The 16040-nt window shown below is 46.7% G+C and overlaps 1 protein-coding gene across 1 annotated transcript in view; it reads left to right on the forward strand.

Moving 5' to 3' along the window:
• The first annotated feature begins 6240 nt into the window (after nt 1-6240).
• The window catches only part of TP63 (tumor protein p63), a 98205-nt gene continuing 88405 nt past the window's right edge, over nt 6241-16040 (forward strand). The window contains exon 1 of the mRNA XM_062499604.1: nt 6241-6317. Within this exon, the coding sequence (XP_062355588.1) occupies nt 6256-6317 (62 nt within the window). The 5' untranslated portion in view covers nt 6241-6255. The remainder of the gene's footprint in view (nt 6318-16040) is intronic.

A 16040-nucleotide genomic window follows, 5' to 3' on the forward strand; every position in this document is an offset into this window, starting at 1 on the left:
GTCCTGATCTCATGGAAACACAAGGAGTTGGTGCTTGCAGGAAGCCTAGAGTAAAGCTCAATTAACCTGCTGAGATGGATGCTCTGGGCTTTCTCCTAGAGCCAGTCTCTGCCCTGAGACTTGGAAGATGGGAAAGCCTAGAGCAAACATAGGATGCCACTAAGTGTTCCGTGGGAGCTGGAAGTCTCCATAAGCATGTGGGAGAACAGGAAAAGAGTAGAAAGTGCTTTGCTAGAAGCTGTGGGGTTGGAGCAGAAAGGGAGGCAGTGGGAAACTCCTGTTGTAGCTGTTCTGGGTTACTTGAAAGTATTAATAGTTTCAGGGTTGCTCAAGCAGAGAACTATGGCATGCCCTGAAAAAAACTACAAAGTAGGTGATGGTGAGGGATGAGAACATCTTTTCCCCTCTGAGGCAGTCAGTCTTCCTGTTCCTGTCATCTGAGTTCCTGCTGAGACAAGATCCTAGGGACGAGCACTCAAGAAGTGGTTTGTGTCTCATGAAAACATCTGTTAACCCTGCTAAGGAGAACACTGTACTGAAAAATGGAAACTATACTGACATTTGCTGTGAGTGGATGGTGCTCTGACACTACAGATGTAACACAGGAAAGGCAGCCAGACAGCTCTGAAAGCAGTTTCTATTGTCCCATTGAGCAGGGCTGGAACAGTGCCCTGTCCTTTGCTTCCTCCTAACTCTGCCTAAACAGTTGATGGCCAGCATCAGGATTATGCAGAGCTCCAGGTCAGGTGTATGGTATTCACATGCAGATGGCAGCTTGAAGCTGGTGTGTATTTTAAAGCCTACAGTTGTTGGCACTGAGATGTTCAGGTTTAGCTGGAGAAGGATGTGAGGAGTGGTACATTAAGACACCTTTGCCATCATCTGTCCAGATGTGTTTGTAGCGTTGTGCTGGACTGCTTGCTCACTGGATTGTCATCAATCCTGGGCCCACACTTGGCCATCAGTGACCAAGTGTGACCTGCACAGATGTTGCACAGATGTGGGGAGCTGCTGCCTGGGCTCAGTCCCTCAGGCCCCACCGGCAGGTCTGTGCTCCCCAGGCAGGGCAGTGCCAGCATGGAGGGCCTGGGGTATGAGTGCTTAGTGCTTTGTGTTTGCACCAGGGACAAAAGGTGCTGGGGGAATGGGTAGGATCATGTGCAGAATTGTGTTTTTATTTATTAATCTATTTCTTAAGTTTGCTCTCCTCCCTGTCCCTTTTGTCTCAGTATGGAAGGGGCAGGGGGGAAGGCTTGGATGAAGCAAAAGCCAGAAATTTGACACTTCTGGAGCAGTGGGATCAGAAATTAGCCGGAGGTAAAATCTGAATTCTTAAGGAAGTTTTTCCCACCATCACAGCATTCGGGTAGATCCTCCAAATTCTGTGAGGGTCATATTCTTGTTTCCTCTTTCCCTCCACTAGAGTTACTGAAGAGTTGTCTTTGCTTACTTCTGTTTATGAAACTCTTAAAACCTCAGTTCCTTTGCAACCTTTAAATATCCCTATTATTTAGTTAAAATTGGAAAATGTGCTCAAAAGGCATGCTGATGTGGCTTTCTGTTCCCTTGGATAGCCAAGCTCAAAGCATTTTATTGTGGTAGGATGGAATTATTTCCTTCTCTTCAACGTTTTCTGACAAAAAAAAAAAAAATCCCCAAATATCCCACAGACTGAAGAAATTAATTAAAAAAAAAAGACAGACCACAACCGCTCCCCTGGAAACCCCGAGCTGTAAATGAAACACTTCATCCCCAGGCGTAAAGGGTGGGTCTGATTTCAGGCAAACCCTGTAAATAGCAGTTGCAAAAGCGGCTCAGAGCAAAGCCGGCATCTTCCTCTCTTCTTCAGCTCCAAGTGGCTCAGAAGTCCCCGGCCCCATGGAGCAGGACTGGAGGCACAGAGATGTCAGGAAACTGCGACTGCCTTGTGCCCTTCCCAGGGCTGGGGCTGCTCACAGGCATCCCGGCCCTGACCTTGGGTGCCGGTGACCATTAGAAATCCCCAGCAGTCTCCTCCCGGGGATATAAATGCTAAAAGATAATCTCCTGGCCATTTCAGCGACAGCTTAAATGGAGAGAGGGTGCGCAGGGAGGTAACGGGAGAGCTCCACAGCTGTCCCCTGGCTGCTGGTCCCTCGAAGCGGCGGAGCAGAGCGGAGCACCGCATTCCTGCCCACCTACACACATGCTTCCTGCGGCCAGCACCGCGGGCTCGGCCGTAAATCCGCTGTCCAGACAGATCCCCGACACCGCGGCTTCCTCCCGTGCTGGAGCCGGCGGAGCGCCCCGCCAGAGGGACAGCGTCCTGGAAGGGCAGGGGCGCCGGGGATGGCACCAGCCCCGCTTCCTCTGGGGCTCTGCCGCTGGAAGAAGCTCCCCCTCGCCTGTGCTCCCAGGATCACAGTCACGGCTGGTTTGGGTTGGAAGGGGCCTTAAAGATCATCTGGTTCCAAGCCCCTTGCTGTGGGGAAGGGACGCTTCCCACTAGAACAGGTTGTTCGGAGCTCCGTCCTGCCTGGCCTTGAGGGCTGGCAGGGATGGGCTGCCCGCAGCTTCTCTGGGCAACCTGTTCCGCTGCCTCACCACCCTCACAGCAAAGAATTTCTTCATAAATAAAGAAGTTTACTAGTCCTCGTGTACTCGCTCAGACCCCCCTCAGAATTATCCCCAGCTCTCAAATGTCTCAGGCTCCATCTCCCTGTAGGTTTCCTTTAAGGCAGTGCAAATGAACTTGGCCAAACACCACTGGGCCCCGAGAGCCTCCCAGCTATGCATGGGGCACTGGCAATTCACCCTGTGCTTGTGTTTCCACTGCCGGCTGTGCTGTGCAACGTGCCCTGAAGCTGGGAGGAGCTGGGTGCAACCTCACTGCGCTGGTGAGCATCTCTGCCCAAATTCCAGGTCTGTCAACCCACAGCTAAGTGTTGGCTGTGAGCAGGAGGGAGGAGGGAAGTTTGGGCTGTGGGAGAGAAGACGGGACACTTGCTGGCTTTTACAGGGGGCTTCTGTACACTACCGCCAGTGGGTTTCCATGGCTGTTTTCCAGCTGGGAAAAGCAAAATATATACATTCTGAGCTACCTTAGAACAGGTCCAGATCTATGTGGGAGGCTCAAAATGTCCAGTTCTCTGGGAAAAGCAGGCAGCTGCTGTGTGCACTGCCAAAGCAAACCAAACCATGAGCAATTTTCTTTTACTCAACCCCTGGCATGAGGGGTGGTAGAGGTCTTAGGCAGTTGGTGACTGCTTTTGAAGCTTTTGTGGAAACGTCCTTGCTAGAAACATCTCTTATCAGTGCCTTGTGTGTGAGAAGAGAGCTCTGCTACAAGCCACTATCTCTCATCGGAATTATGTGGTGCTGCTTTTTTAATTGTTTTTTCTTTTTTTATTTTCAGGAGAAGTTATTTTTTTGGTGTGACTTGCTAGCTGGAGACTACCACTTCTTAACTGCAGCACTGCAACACGTGTTCAGCACTGCAAACAGGAACTACAGGACTGGGGGCTCAGGCTGTAACAGACTTGTATTTACTGTGCCTGGGGTACCGAGGTTGTGCAGAGCTAAGGCAGTGTAAAACCAGAGGCCAGGTTCACCCTCAGAGACAGGGCCAGCCCAACAGCAGCAATGTCAGGAGATGCCAGTTTTACTTCACAAGCCCTTGGGATGTGTGATTTGGGCACATGCAGGTGAGGAGACTGGCCAAAACCAAAAGAGGATCTGTCTCCAGGTGAGAGTTATTCCCTCCTCCCAATGCACTGGCCATTGCACCCAGGCCATTCTGGGAAAGACTCTTCTCCAGCTCCCATGAAGAAGTAGGTAGAGCACGGTTTCACAAAGACACGTCTTTTCTCATGACACTTCTTTTGCTTTTTAGGTTGAAATCTATGAGGAGAGACAGACTTTCCCAGGCTGTTTGGAGAGCAGACAATGCGTGACCACCCTTCCATGAAGTCAGGTTTCAGGAGGTAACAGTTAATGCCACCATGGACATGGTACATGAAATCCAGCCAGCTTCTGGTGTTTCTCCAGGAGCAAGCACAAGGTCCCAGCAGTGTGCCCAGAGCTCAGTCTGGTGCCTGTGTGCATGGTCGATCATTCACACCCACATCCATGGGTGCAGATTGAAACCACGTCCTGGATCAAGAGAGCACAAACCCAAGCTCTTTCTCAAATGGTCTGGGCAGGGAGAGCACTTCCTTGCCGTGTCTTTGGTTAAGGGTGGATGCTGAAGACCTAGACCAGAGCCAGGCTGGTAGAGTGGACCATGAGTTGGTGGGGCCCTCCTTGCCCATTCCCTGGAGGTATTTGCCCACAGCCCTGATTTCAGCAGCAGGAGAGGATGCAGACGCTCTGAAGCGCTCCCTGGGCTGCTTTGTGTGTGTGCAAACCCTGCTGTGAATCCTCCTCTCTCCTCCCCAGCAGATTTGGAGATTCCCATACCTCTTCCACAATAACACAAGGAACAAGGTTTGATGTTAACTCCAGGGTTCTGCCTAAGAGAGGAAAGGTGTTTGATTTTACTGCTCTTCCACAGGCCAGACAAGGGAAACAGTGTCCAGCAGTAGGGAGCCCTTAACTCCAGTTAATAAACACACCCTTCACTTCCAGCCTCTCTTCCTTGGTGAGTGCCACTTAGTGAAAGCTGCTTGGACTTGGCTGGGGATCAGCCCTGCGAGTTTACAGGATTCACAATTCACAGATGTTAGGAACTATCAGGCTGAGTGTGGGTGGAGAATGTCAAGTCTGAAATAGCTCTCCTGCCACCCTGGCACAGGCAGTGAGGAAAATGTTTCCACGTGACATTCTTCAAACCAACATTTCCTGCAAGGAAAATACAGAGGGGAAAAATAAGAGGTAATTGCTGCCATCTCGGAGGGTTCCTGACTTTTGCTCAGGGGTGGCTGGAATTAGTGCTGACATAGGCACAAAATATGCACTGTAGGAGAGCTATAGGGCAGTCCCTTACACTTCTCCTTGTCCCCACAAACGTAAAGGTCTGCTTGAAGATGCAATCCCTCTGGTGCACAGATATGTGGGTGCTATTTTTTTCCTGCTGGAATCCATTTTAATTTAGCTCCTGATTCATATTTCATTCATTCTCCAAACCCACAAAACCAGGATAGGTTTACAGCCTGTACTATTTGGATAAATCATGGAGGGGGAAGGAACAGGGGAAAAAAAACAGGTTGCTTTCCTGAATGATTTTCTGTGTGACTCAAAAGAGAGAAGAAAAAAAGAAAAAGAGATGATGGGGAGAGAATTAAAGCCATCCTTTCTTGCCTTCATATTACTTCAGGAAAATCAGATCTGCTTTTCATCTTTGGTAGTTCATTTTGCTGGACTTCACTCTTGTTTCTGTAGGCTTTAGTGTCTGAAAAAGATGTGATTACTATTTTCTTACTTCTACTTTCTTCTGAAGATAATTGAAAATATTGTTGTTTTTTAATGCAGAAAATGTATATGTTATTTACAGAACACCAAACAATGCAAGATTTCTGTATCATCTCAGTTGTTTTGGAAAAAAAATGGAGAAAAGCTATAAAGGGAAACATTAAATATATATGATAGTTTTCTTGCAGGGAGGAGGCAGGAAGGGGAGGCAGAGGAGCAAAAGTTCAGAGTTAATTTTAATTGAGGAATTTCCCCATATTTTGTCATTCAGCTTTTGAAACTGTGACCACAACAGACTGTTTGAACTGTGGTGTGAGAGAGACTGAAAAATTCCCCAGGCAACTAAAAGCAGGTACTAACCCCAGAATTGACAAGGAAAGCTTTTAAAGTATGATGAAATTCAGCACGGGCTGCACCCAGCAGAGGAAACTCCAGCCATCTGGAGACGAGGATGACCAGCGGCCACAGTAGTTTGTAAAATTGCAAGAGCTGCCAAAATTAAACTGTGAAGTCAGGCGGGAAGGCAACCAATGACCGGCGAGATCAGAAGTTCAGAGAAGCCCCAGATGAGCTCCCAACAACAAGTGTGGCCAGCGAACACCAAAGTTTATTAAGGATGTTGAGAGGAGGGGAAAATATCTGTGCAGAAGATGCCCAGCTGGCGAGGAGGGAGTGGTGGTGATGCTTGGGTGACTCTGTGAATCCCATTGGCCAAGTCCCCGGCAGATCCCACCCATCCACAAGTGTAAAATAAATCTCTAAAGTTGTACCTCGTGTACCACTTGACCTTATTGCTTTTAGCCTGCTGGCTTGATATCTATTTATTTATTTTATTTCGCATTGTCCCCAAGGAGGGGCTCAAAGGAAATGAATTTTGAAGCAGCACCTTTCACCACCTTGCCATACTACCCTGATCCCTGCATCCAGCGGTGAGTCTGAGCGTGACGTAGCTCTGCTATCGCAGGTTTGATCGGAGTCTCCTGAGTAATTGTTAACTTCCCTGCTATCGGCCGGTGGCAGCTGGGCTGCACGCGGAAAAAATGTGCCGCTCTCTTCATGCTCAGTGGAGCTTATTATTATTTTTGGCTTTCTAGCAGGTTACTGTTTAATTATAGGCATCCGTTTAAGATATCCCCTTTTCCTCTTTGGCATTAGAGGAAAAAAAAATATATGATAAAAAACACAAAAGCTGATGGTATCATTCCCTGGTGTTTTGGAGCAGAAGGTTGCACTGTGCTTTGGGTAGTACAGGAATGGCTTTAATTTTCTTTTGTGTGTTTGTTTCTTTAGAGTGAAAGAAACTCCTGGGAATAATATGATCTGAATTATTAATCCCTGACAGTTTGGAATTTAAAAGATAAATAATTAATTTAAAAGATTCAGAGAAAGAAAATATAAAAAAAAGGGAAACTGCCTTCTAAGAGAGAGCAATTTTCCAGGAATATTTTTTCCTTCTGTCTAACAGCCAGTGTCAGAGCCTGACAACCACTCTTATTATAGCTTTGTTGTTACGCTGAGTTTTATAACTTTCCAGCAGATAAAAGAGCATGTCCACACGAGGTGTCACAGTATCACATTGTCAGTTTGTTTGTTTCTCCCAATAGAAGATACTATATTTAAGCATGCAAATGACATATAGATGGTATTTTTCCAGTCGTAAAGTTCGGAGAGGTGGAATCCTCTGGGCACTTGCTGAGCTCCTTTATAAGACTGCTTTCTGTCTGTGTTTTGTAAAAGCCCTGGCTGGTGTCTCATGGAGGCATTAATTTCTGGAAGAGTTAACTATTAACTGCTGGGGAAGTGTGCCCTGCTGCACAGATAGCTCTGTGTTGGGGAAAGGGCTTGGCCACCATCACCCAGCCCATGGCATTGCAGGAGCTTTGCCATCTCTGCTTCTTTTCCCCATTGTCATGCTTTGTAACAAGGTTTGTGGGGGCTTTCGTCCCCCCTTAATCCGGGTGTTTGGTGCCAGTGCTGTGTGAAGGTCCTGGGGAGGAGAGTGCAGACCTGGCAGCGAGGAGTGGCCGCGCTGGGGCCAGCAGAGGGAAAGGAGAGGCTGGGGAATAGCGCACGGTCCTTGGCCGCACTGCCGTGGCACAGGAAGATGGAATGAAGCCAGGGGTGTTGGATTCCCCAGAGAGACCTTCCACAACACCAGCACAGGGTTGGCCAGGCACATGCAGCCGTGCTCTGATCTGCAAACCCGCCCAGCCCCGCTGACCCCGGCAGGGATGTGCCAGTGGCCAGCAGAAAGCAGGACAGGACCATGCCCACCCAGCAAGGTGGATTTGGGCTGGCAGCGGTGGAGTCTTTAGCACATTAATGTTTCCATGGCTGGAAGCCCCAGCCAGGCAAATTCCAAAACTGAAAATGAAGAAAAAAGGAAAAAACGGGGAAAACCCTGACACTGGAGAGTGTGAAGATGCACTGGGAAGTGTACCTGAGCTGTGAGACAGCTTTTCAGCCTGTGAACTCCTGCCAGATTCTATCCCATCTCATGTCAAATAACAGGTTCTGAAAACTGGTGCTGTGGCTCAGGCAAAAAAAATTCAGCTGGAATATAAATTAAAGAGAAAAATAATCCATTGGCTGTATTTGGTAAAACTTTTTTTAAAAGCCTTTCACCCCTACAAATCTGCCTCTTCCAGAGAGTCAGGCCTTACAGTAGAAATGCTGCTCCTCACCACACGCCTTAGCAGCATGATGAGATTTTAAGTGACCATTGCAATGTGGGAAGCCTCAGGACGGAGAGAATTTGTGACACCCCTCAGTCATAAAACCTGTTTGAGATGTAGCTTAGAGTAACAACATGTCTCAGCTGTTATGCATGTCTCTTTACATGAGCCAAGAGTGGCATTTGTTCAATTATTAGTGACTGTGCTCTGCCACAGGTCAAAATCAGTTCAAAGCTGGCCTTAAAGATACTTTTCTCAGTCTGAGACATAGATGGTCTTCATCTTTAAGCTCCATTGGTTGCATATTCATGATGTGTTAAGTGAGATTTCTCTGACTGTTTTAACAAAATTCAGTAGTTTCAGAATTGCATTTATTCTACACAGTTTGAAACATTTCTGCTTTGATGTGGTCCAAATACTTTATTTAGCCTATACCAGTGTGCTTCTTTGCAACCTTAAAATTACATCTAGTAATTATCTAGCCAGCAAACTGATAACACTGAGCTGAAGCATGCTGACAAAGCACCAATAGTGAGAAGTGTTTTAAACCCTGTTAAACTGGTGGGAGGGTATGCATGTCACACAGATTTCCCTGTAGTTCAAATGTGGAGGGGGAAGCAGTTATAAATCCCAGTTAACTCTGAAGTTTGTGGCTTTGATTTACCCTCTGCTGTTGCTTCATCTGCTTATCTCTTCAGTTTGGGGGTGTCCAGCTGGCAGGGCACATGGGAGCCAGCTAAAACATTTCCTCTGTCAAGAGGTGAAGACAGCACACTGAGGAGCATTAGCTAATGTGTCTTTATGATGCTTATATGCTTTATGCCTGTCATTTCACAGCCATTGTAAAACGATATATCCAAACAACACGGTAATTCAGTACCACAGATGAGGAAAAATAGCTGAGTGCCCAGACTCTGTGCCTTGTGTGATTGTTTAAGCCACTTCAGCCTCTGTCTCAACAGCCCAGCTCCCTCATTTAGGCTATTAAATTCTTTGTAAATGTGTGTATCAAAGCAAAGCATCACAAAAAAATCATAGGGAACTCAGCTGGGTCCCAGGGCAGCAGCCTCCTCCTTCACAACTCCACTCATTGCTGTGTGTTGGAGTTCAGTGCTGGAGCTGCAGCCCACCTAACAGAGGGGCAGAGGAACAGTGGGTGCTGATGGGGATGTACATCCTTTTGCAGAAGTGAAGGATGCAAATATAGCTTGTGACCAAAGTGAGGTTGTTTGGGCAGGTGTATCCTGAATCTGCCCATCTTTCTTCTTAAACAGAAAGAGCTAAGAGATGCCAAAAATCAACAGACCTCAAAGTATTTCTCCTTCTACTTCCCTGTAAAGGGAAGTATTTGAAATCAGGAATATGCAACTCAGTGCTCTGGCTTCTGGGACTCGGGAAGTTCTGCTGTAATGACAGAAGCACCTGCACTGAAGTGCCAGGCCACTGACCCCAGGAATTATTGGCTTGTATGGCACCGTGGGATCTCATCCTGTGCTACAGAAAACCCAAGTCAGCTCTGAGTCATAAAAAGAGCTGATTATCTGAAACAGGCAGGATTTCCACCTTCCAAGAAGTGCCCACCTAGCTGCAGCTGAAAGCCACTAATGTAAGATGAAGAAGGCACTGTAATTATGATCAAAGTCCAGTTGTTAAGAGCTATGTAATTAGTATCTCTCCCCAAAGCTGCTTTTTTTTTTCAGCTAATGCCTGGTTGGGGGAGTGATGTTTACAGATAAGTTACTTGTGTTCTTGGAAATAATGGTCATTAGGCTGTGTTTTACCCAGGAGCTCTCTTCTCTGGGGGTTGTTGAGAATGCACCTGCTGGTGCACTGTAGTTCTGCCTGCTCTGCTCCTCCCTCTCCCCATGCCCAGGCTAATTGGTGGCCTCAGGATTTCACATCAATGCTGTGTTGAAGGTGTTCACTGTGGCTCACTCCTCCTTTTGAATCAAAGGGCTCTCACACAAGCTGCTCTTTCTCCTTTCATTTCTTGCTTTCTATTCTCAACACAATGTGATACAGTCCAGCCTCCCAAGTCTCACTAATAACAGAGGAACAACCCTGAAATCCTCTGGTCTCTGCAGCATCCGTACTGGAAATCTCGTTTCTCAGACATGGTCCTGGGTTTTGAGGAGGTTGCTAAAACCAAAAAAATAAAACCCTCTAGCCAGGTATGTAGAAAATAAAAATCTGTTTTTAGAAAACAACGAGGAAAACTGGAAAAAAATACTTAAGGAGGGTATGAGAAATTACTTAGAAAGGAGGGGAGTGTTTGGGCCATGGAAACATCATCTATTGGGTGCTGTATCTGGGTGGATCTTGGTGAGCAGGGCCTAGTTCCAGCCAGCCAGAGCTCCTGGGTTCAAAGAGATTTTTCATCAGGAGCATTGCATGTGTCACTTCACCTTCCCTCATTGGTTCCCACACCTATCAAACAGGGCTGGTGAATGGACTGCAGTTATCAGGTAGGAGTCAATGCTGCAGCACAGCACAAAGGTGCACACACTCACTGAACCCCGTGCTCATCGCTGCCCACAGGCACTAATGGGACTGCAGGCTTCTCTCCTTTGGCTTGGGAAGGGACACATCCAGACAAAACATCCTGGCTGCAGGCAGCAGAGGGCTGTGTCCCTCATGGTTGTGAATTGATCCTGGGGTAATCAGCTCTCCTTTCACTCAGGTATCAGCTGGGTGACACTGGGACAGAGATTTGCTTAAGTTGTCATAGGGTCGTGTTCTGCAGGAGCATCTCATCCCACGTGCAGGCTCTCCAGAATCACTGCATTTGGGCAACTGCGCATTTTTTTCTCTTTCCTCATACTATGCTTTGCTGAGGAATAACTGAACTCCTGCTATGACAGAGTGGGCAAATTTCAGTAGCCTTCATCTATGCTATGGGAGCCCAAACTTGCTGTGTTGGCAGAAGGACCTGTAGTCAAGTAAAGAAAGACACATGACTTGGTATAGATCTAGTTGCACAAACAGCCAGTGATAGTGCAGGTACTTTCCAGAGACTCAGAGATGGCCCAGAAATGGTTCTGAGCAGCTTTGTGGTGTGCTCAGAGCAGCCGGTGGCCCCTGAAGGAGCACAATTGGCTCCATCCAGGAAGGAGAGGTGGGAAAGTGCTTTTGTTTCTGGCCTTTGTGAGCTCTTCTGTGGGGCGCTGGTCACATTCACAGCTATGCTGCTGCCCCGGTAAAAATTCCATGAGGGAAGGCCCACAGCTGGAGCCAGATGCACATGAGAGGACAGCATTCAATTTGCCAAAACAGCTCTTGCAGAGTGGTCTCCTTGGCAGGAGGGCTTTGCAGAGCAGCTCTGCAGTGGACATGCTGCCAGCATGGGATCTCTCAGCTGCCTCCTGCACCTCATCATGGATGTGTGCTGCTGGTGGTGAGGAGGGGAGGGTATTTATCTTATCTTTGAGGTCTGTTCTTTGGTCATTGTCCTGTTCTTGTGCTGCAATCTCATCAGAAGGTGGGTTTAAAAGATAGAATCCTTGCAAAACAGAGCTCAAGTGTTGCACATCGAACGTTCTTCAGTTCTCTCTTCCTGGCAGAGCCCCTGAAGTCTGCTTATCCTCACTGCCTTCCTCCATTCTGTCCCTGCTGGACCTCTTTACTCCACAGTCACTGACAAAGACAGCACTTTTTCCTCTTCAAAACAGTATAGGGGTCTCAAGAAAATATTTGTCTGCTTGGAGGAGGATTTTAGTGCTGCTTAAAGGATTGAAGTGGAACCAAACCAACTTTTTTTTCCCCCAGATCCCAAAGGACTGCAAGGAGAATATGTGAAATCTTTCATTGGGTCCTTTGTACTGTGAGGAGAGGATACCAAGTTTGCCCAACTTCCAAAAGGTTTAATTTCCTGAAGAAATTAAAGAAGCAAGTTCTTCTGTTCAAAGGCGTTTAGGATGTTCATGGTGCATGTTACAATTCCATGCAGATTTACATTGTACCTTCTGCTACAAGCTGATTTGCAAAAGCTCCTCTCAACAAACACCAGGATTTCTGGCCTGATACAAAGCAAAAGGGCTTGGCTATGATTTGGGGGAAAATAAAACCCTCTGCTGCTCAACATGTGTCCAAAACAGTATTGAAGACTTCCTTGTAAAAAAATTTCAATAGGAGTAATAAGGTATGGGGGAGGAAGGAGGGTTTTGGATGAGGAAGAAATCAAGAAAACTTGGCTTTCAGTTTGGTGCCTGGCTCAAAGCTAGTTTTGCACTTATGTGTCCTGGGAACGTGGACAAGGTAGTGGGAGCCAATGGTTATACTGCCATAGAAATTTTGACTTCTTTTTACCTGAAAATTTTGTAGCCCATGATCAACACTGAAATAATGAGAAGGAAAATATTTTGCTATAATACATTTCTGAGGTTTGACAACCTCTGCTGATAATAGATAACATCAGCTCAGATAGTGTCATGAAAACTTGCATCTGTCCTTAGGCCTTACTTGGGAGGTTTTGGTGCCTGTTTACAATCACTCCTGTGTAGCAGATCACTCCACCACCACAGGATTTTGCTGCTGAGTCATTTCCAATCAGGTGTTTAAATGCCACAGGTGGTCTGATGTGATAAATACCAGTACACATAAGCAAGGGGAATTCAGTTAGTGCATGGAGCTATAAAGAGAACAGCCACCTCCCCAAGTGAGAAGGGGGAAACCCTGCAGTAAATGATCAGGGCTTCAGTAGGCTCTTTGCAACATAAAAATAAGCCTGCTTATAAAACTTTGCCCTGGGAGGTTTGCCTGTGTGGTTTAGTAATGTTGATAGGCACAAAAGTCATTGCAGGCTGAACAAATGCATGGAAAGAAGCTCGAATTGTGCTGGTGAGCTGGATGCTGCAAACAGCAGTGGCTCAGCTGTGTATTGCCAGCAGTGTCTGGGGAGCAGGAGCTGGGGGGGAACAACAGTGGGATGGCTGGAATTGCTGTAAGTGGGGTATATGAGGTGGCAGTGACAGGTGTGAAACTGTAGTTCAGCTGGCTCTGAGAGTTAACATGGGCATTAGGTGGTCAAATATTACAGGGTTAAAACTCACCATGAAAAACAACAGAAGTTCTTTATACCGTTTTCCAAGTTTGGTTGTTCATATTTGTGAATTTTCATCCTGAAACATACCAGCTCGAAATGTCATTCCTGTTTTTGATGAAAAGGATGATGCTGCATGTGTTCATAGCACTACAGCAGCTACAACTTTAAAATTATCACAAGAAAAAATCGTAAATCACATTAGGTGTGGCAATGTATAGATAAAATTATAGGGAGCCAACCCTGTAATTTCTTAGCACCCGGCATAGTTACAAAAGCAGAGATCCTGTGAGCGCTCCAGGTAGCATTCCCTTACACACCAGCAGTGTTCCTGACAAATACTTCATTTGTTCCTGTCCTCCAGGACTATAATCTGCTCTTAATTCTTTGTCCTTCATCTGCTCTATCTTGGAGCTATTTTGTGGCACACAAAAAGGTTTTTGCAAGTGCTCTTATTTTTGAGAGAAAGATTCTCTGCCCTTGGGCTTAGGAATAGCTGCCCTGCCACAGAGTTGCTACATGCTGAAAAACGCAGCCCTCGTGGTATTTAGCAGAAGAGCTCCTTTTCCTGTAGGAGTATCACTGGTGGCAAGGGTGAGGAGTGGGAGTCAATGTTTAGTATCCAAAGCACACCAGATTTCACAGGTTGGCTGGGGGGGGGGGGGGGGGGTACAAATTTGGAGAGCTTCAACCAAACTCCTATTCCAGGAATCTGCCCCTAACATCTGCTTTGCTGGTGTTTCTGTTTTGCATTTTAATTATTTACTGAAACTCAGGATGCTGATGTTTACAGTTTCCTGCTTCTAAAGAGTTGTGGGGACTTTCTGTATTATCATGATGATTTATTTGATATTTTTTAAAAATTCAGCCTTTGAGAGAAAGCTTGTGAGAAGGACTTTCTAAGTCCCCTGAGCCGTTCATAAGGAGTTTGTGTAATTACAGACAGAAGCAACTTCTGTAAGAGTAGGTACGTTAGGGAACCAAGTGTCTTACCTGGCTCAACACAAAATGTCACAAGCCTTTTGCAGTAGGCAGTCTGAGAACCCTCCTGTTCTAAAAAAGAAACACATATGTCATGCTCCCTGTCTGTCTCTCTCTTTTCTCACTATATTAATATGGCTAAACGCCCTGCAATGTGTAGTTTCCCAGGGCTGAAAATCAGTGTGGGCTGCCTGATTTCTCTTGCTTTGCTACCTCTTGGTGGAGGGGACATGCTGAGATATCCCGTGTGGGATGTCCTCTCCCTGCTGCCTCCTCACAGTGGCCAAATTTGGGAAATGCCTGTCCTGTATGTACTGGGACAACAGCAGCTCAGCGCTTGCTGCTCAGTGTGCAGGCGTGCCCAGCACCTTCCTGCAGGCTGCAGCTGCAGCTCGCCAAGCACTTGGGCAAAAAAACCCCAGGAGCTGTTGGGACAACCCTGGCGGAGGCATGATCTGACTCCTTCACACATCAAAAAAAGTTCAAATCTCAGCAAGTTTAGAAGAAGCTTTACTCTTGGTGGAGTGTGTTACTGTCCTGGGGACCATATGCCCTTTATACTACTGATAGTGATATGGTGCAAGCAGGGAAGAGGCTGCAGGCACCATGCCAGACTTTGAACAGAGCTCGGAGCATGTTTCAGGGCTACGACCCCATCAAGAGCCATCGGGGCTGCAGGCTTTTGCTCTTTGCACCACATAGTCTCCACTTGTGTCACCAAGCAGGGCAGCCAGGAACTCACAGAGATCTCCCTTGCAGTTACCCAGCACAGAGCAGGTCCCTGGTGCCATACTGGTGATGAACCCTTGATCTGGGGGTTCTCTCAGGTTCTCGTGGTCAGGTATTGCCTGCAGCTGGCACTCGCTCTGAGGGTGCACAGTCCTTAGGAAGAGATGAGCTCAGGACATTTGGAGGTGGACTGGACTGTTGGAAGTTGAGCTGAGGCTGTGCCTAACTTGCCTATGTTACATAAAATGAGAGGTTTGGGTTAACAGTGTTCATGGGCATTTCCTCTCCAGACAGCCCAGGGCTCAGGCCAGGGCCATGTCTCAAAAACATGCTTGCATGTAGGTAAGGGATAGCACACAAACCAGACCTTGGCCTCTGGCTAGAGCAGCAGTGTGGATGTAGCTGAGGTCTTTCCTTGACACTCTACCCTTGCTGCAAGTGGAACTTTCCTGCTAGGTTTGGATATTTTTTTCCTTTGTCTCTGGCCTCTTTCAGTGCCTCATAGAATCAGAACCAGTTTCTGACACCATGACCGCCTTTCTGAAGCTCTAATCTGTTTGGCTGAATTATTTTACCATCTGTAATAAATAAATAAAGTATTTTTTCATTCTGTTGTGGTCTCTGTACTGATATGATAGAGGTAGACCAGTGAAAACTTAGAGATGCTGGTTGCACTCAACACTGCAGAAGTTTGACAGACAATAATTAAGAGACAGTCTCATTTCCTGTGGGAAATACTGAAAGCTCCTTGTGAAAAAAAAATAGCAGTGATATGAGGTAGATATTTTTATTGGGTAAATGCTATGATAGCAGGAAAAAATACTGATGACCAAATCTCAAGAGGGGAATTTGATTTAGCATGCCTCAAGAAGATGAGATTTCTGGCCATTGCCTCTTCAGAACTTTGCAATTTTCCTTATTAAATATCTGACATCTCTGTAGAACAGTAGTGATAAAGACCTGGGATAGCTGTATGTTTCTCATGACTGACACCTCTTGAAAATGACCTTGCCAATGACCTTGCCCACTTTTATTTCTGGGGCTTTTGTTTCATTTCTTTTAATATTCCCTGATGCTGCAGAGATTTGAGTATCTGAAAGGATGTGGTTAACTGACTTAGGCTGCTTTGGGTATTTAACACTGCTCTTCCAGGGAAGATGAGGTGTCTCCCCACCCTGTGCAGCAGAATGCAATAGCAGAGGTGTCTGAGTTCTTACTTCCCCAGGTGC

The sequence above is a fragment of the Cinclus cinclus genome, chromosome 10 (assembly GCF_963662255.1).
Source record: "Cinclus cinclus chromosome 10, bCinCin1.1, whole genome shotgun sequence".
Classification (NCBI taxonomy): Eukaryota; Metazoa; Chordata; class Aves; order Passeriformes; family Cinclidae; genus Cinclus; species Cinclus cinclus.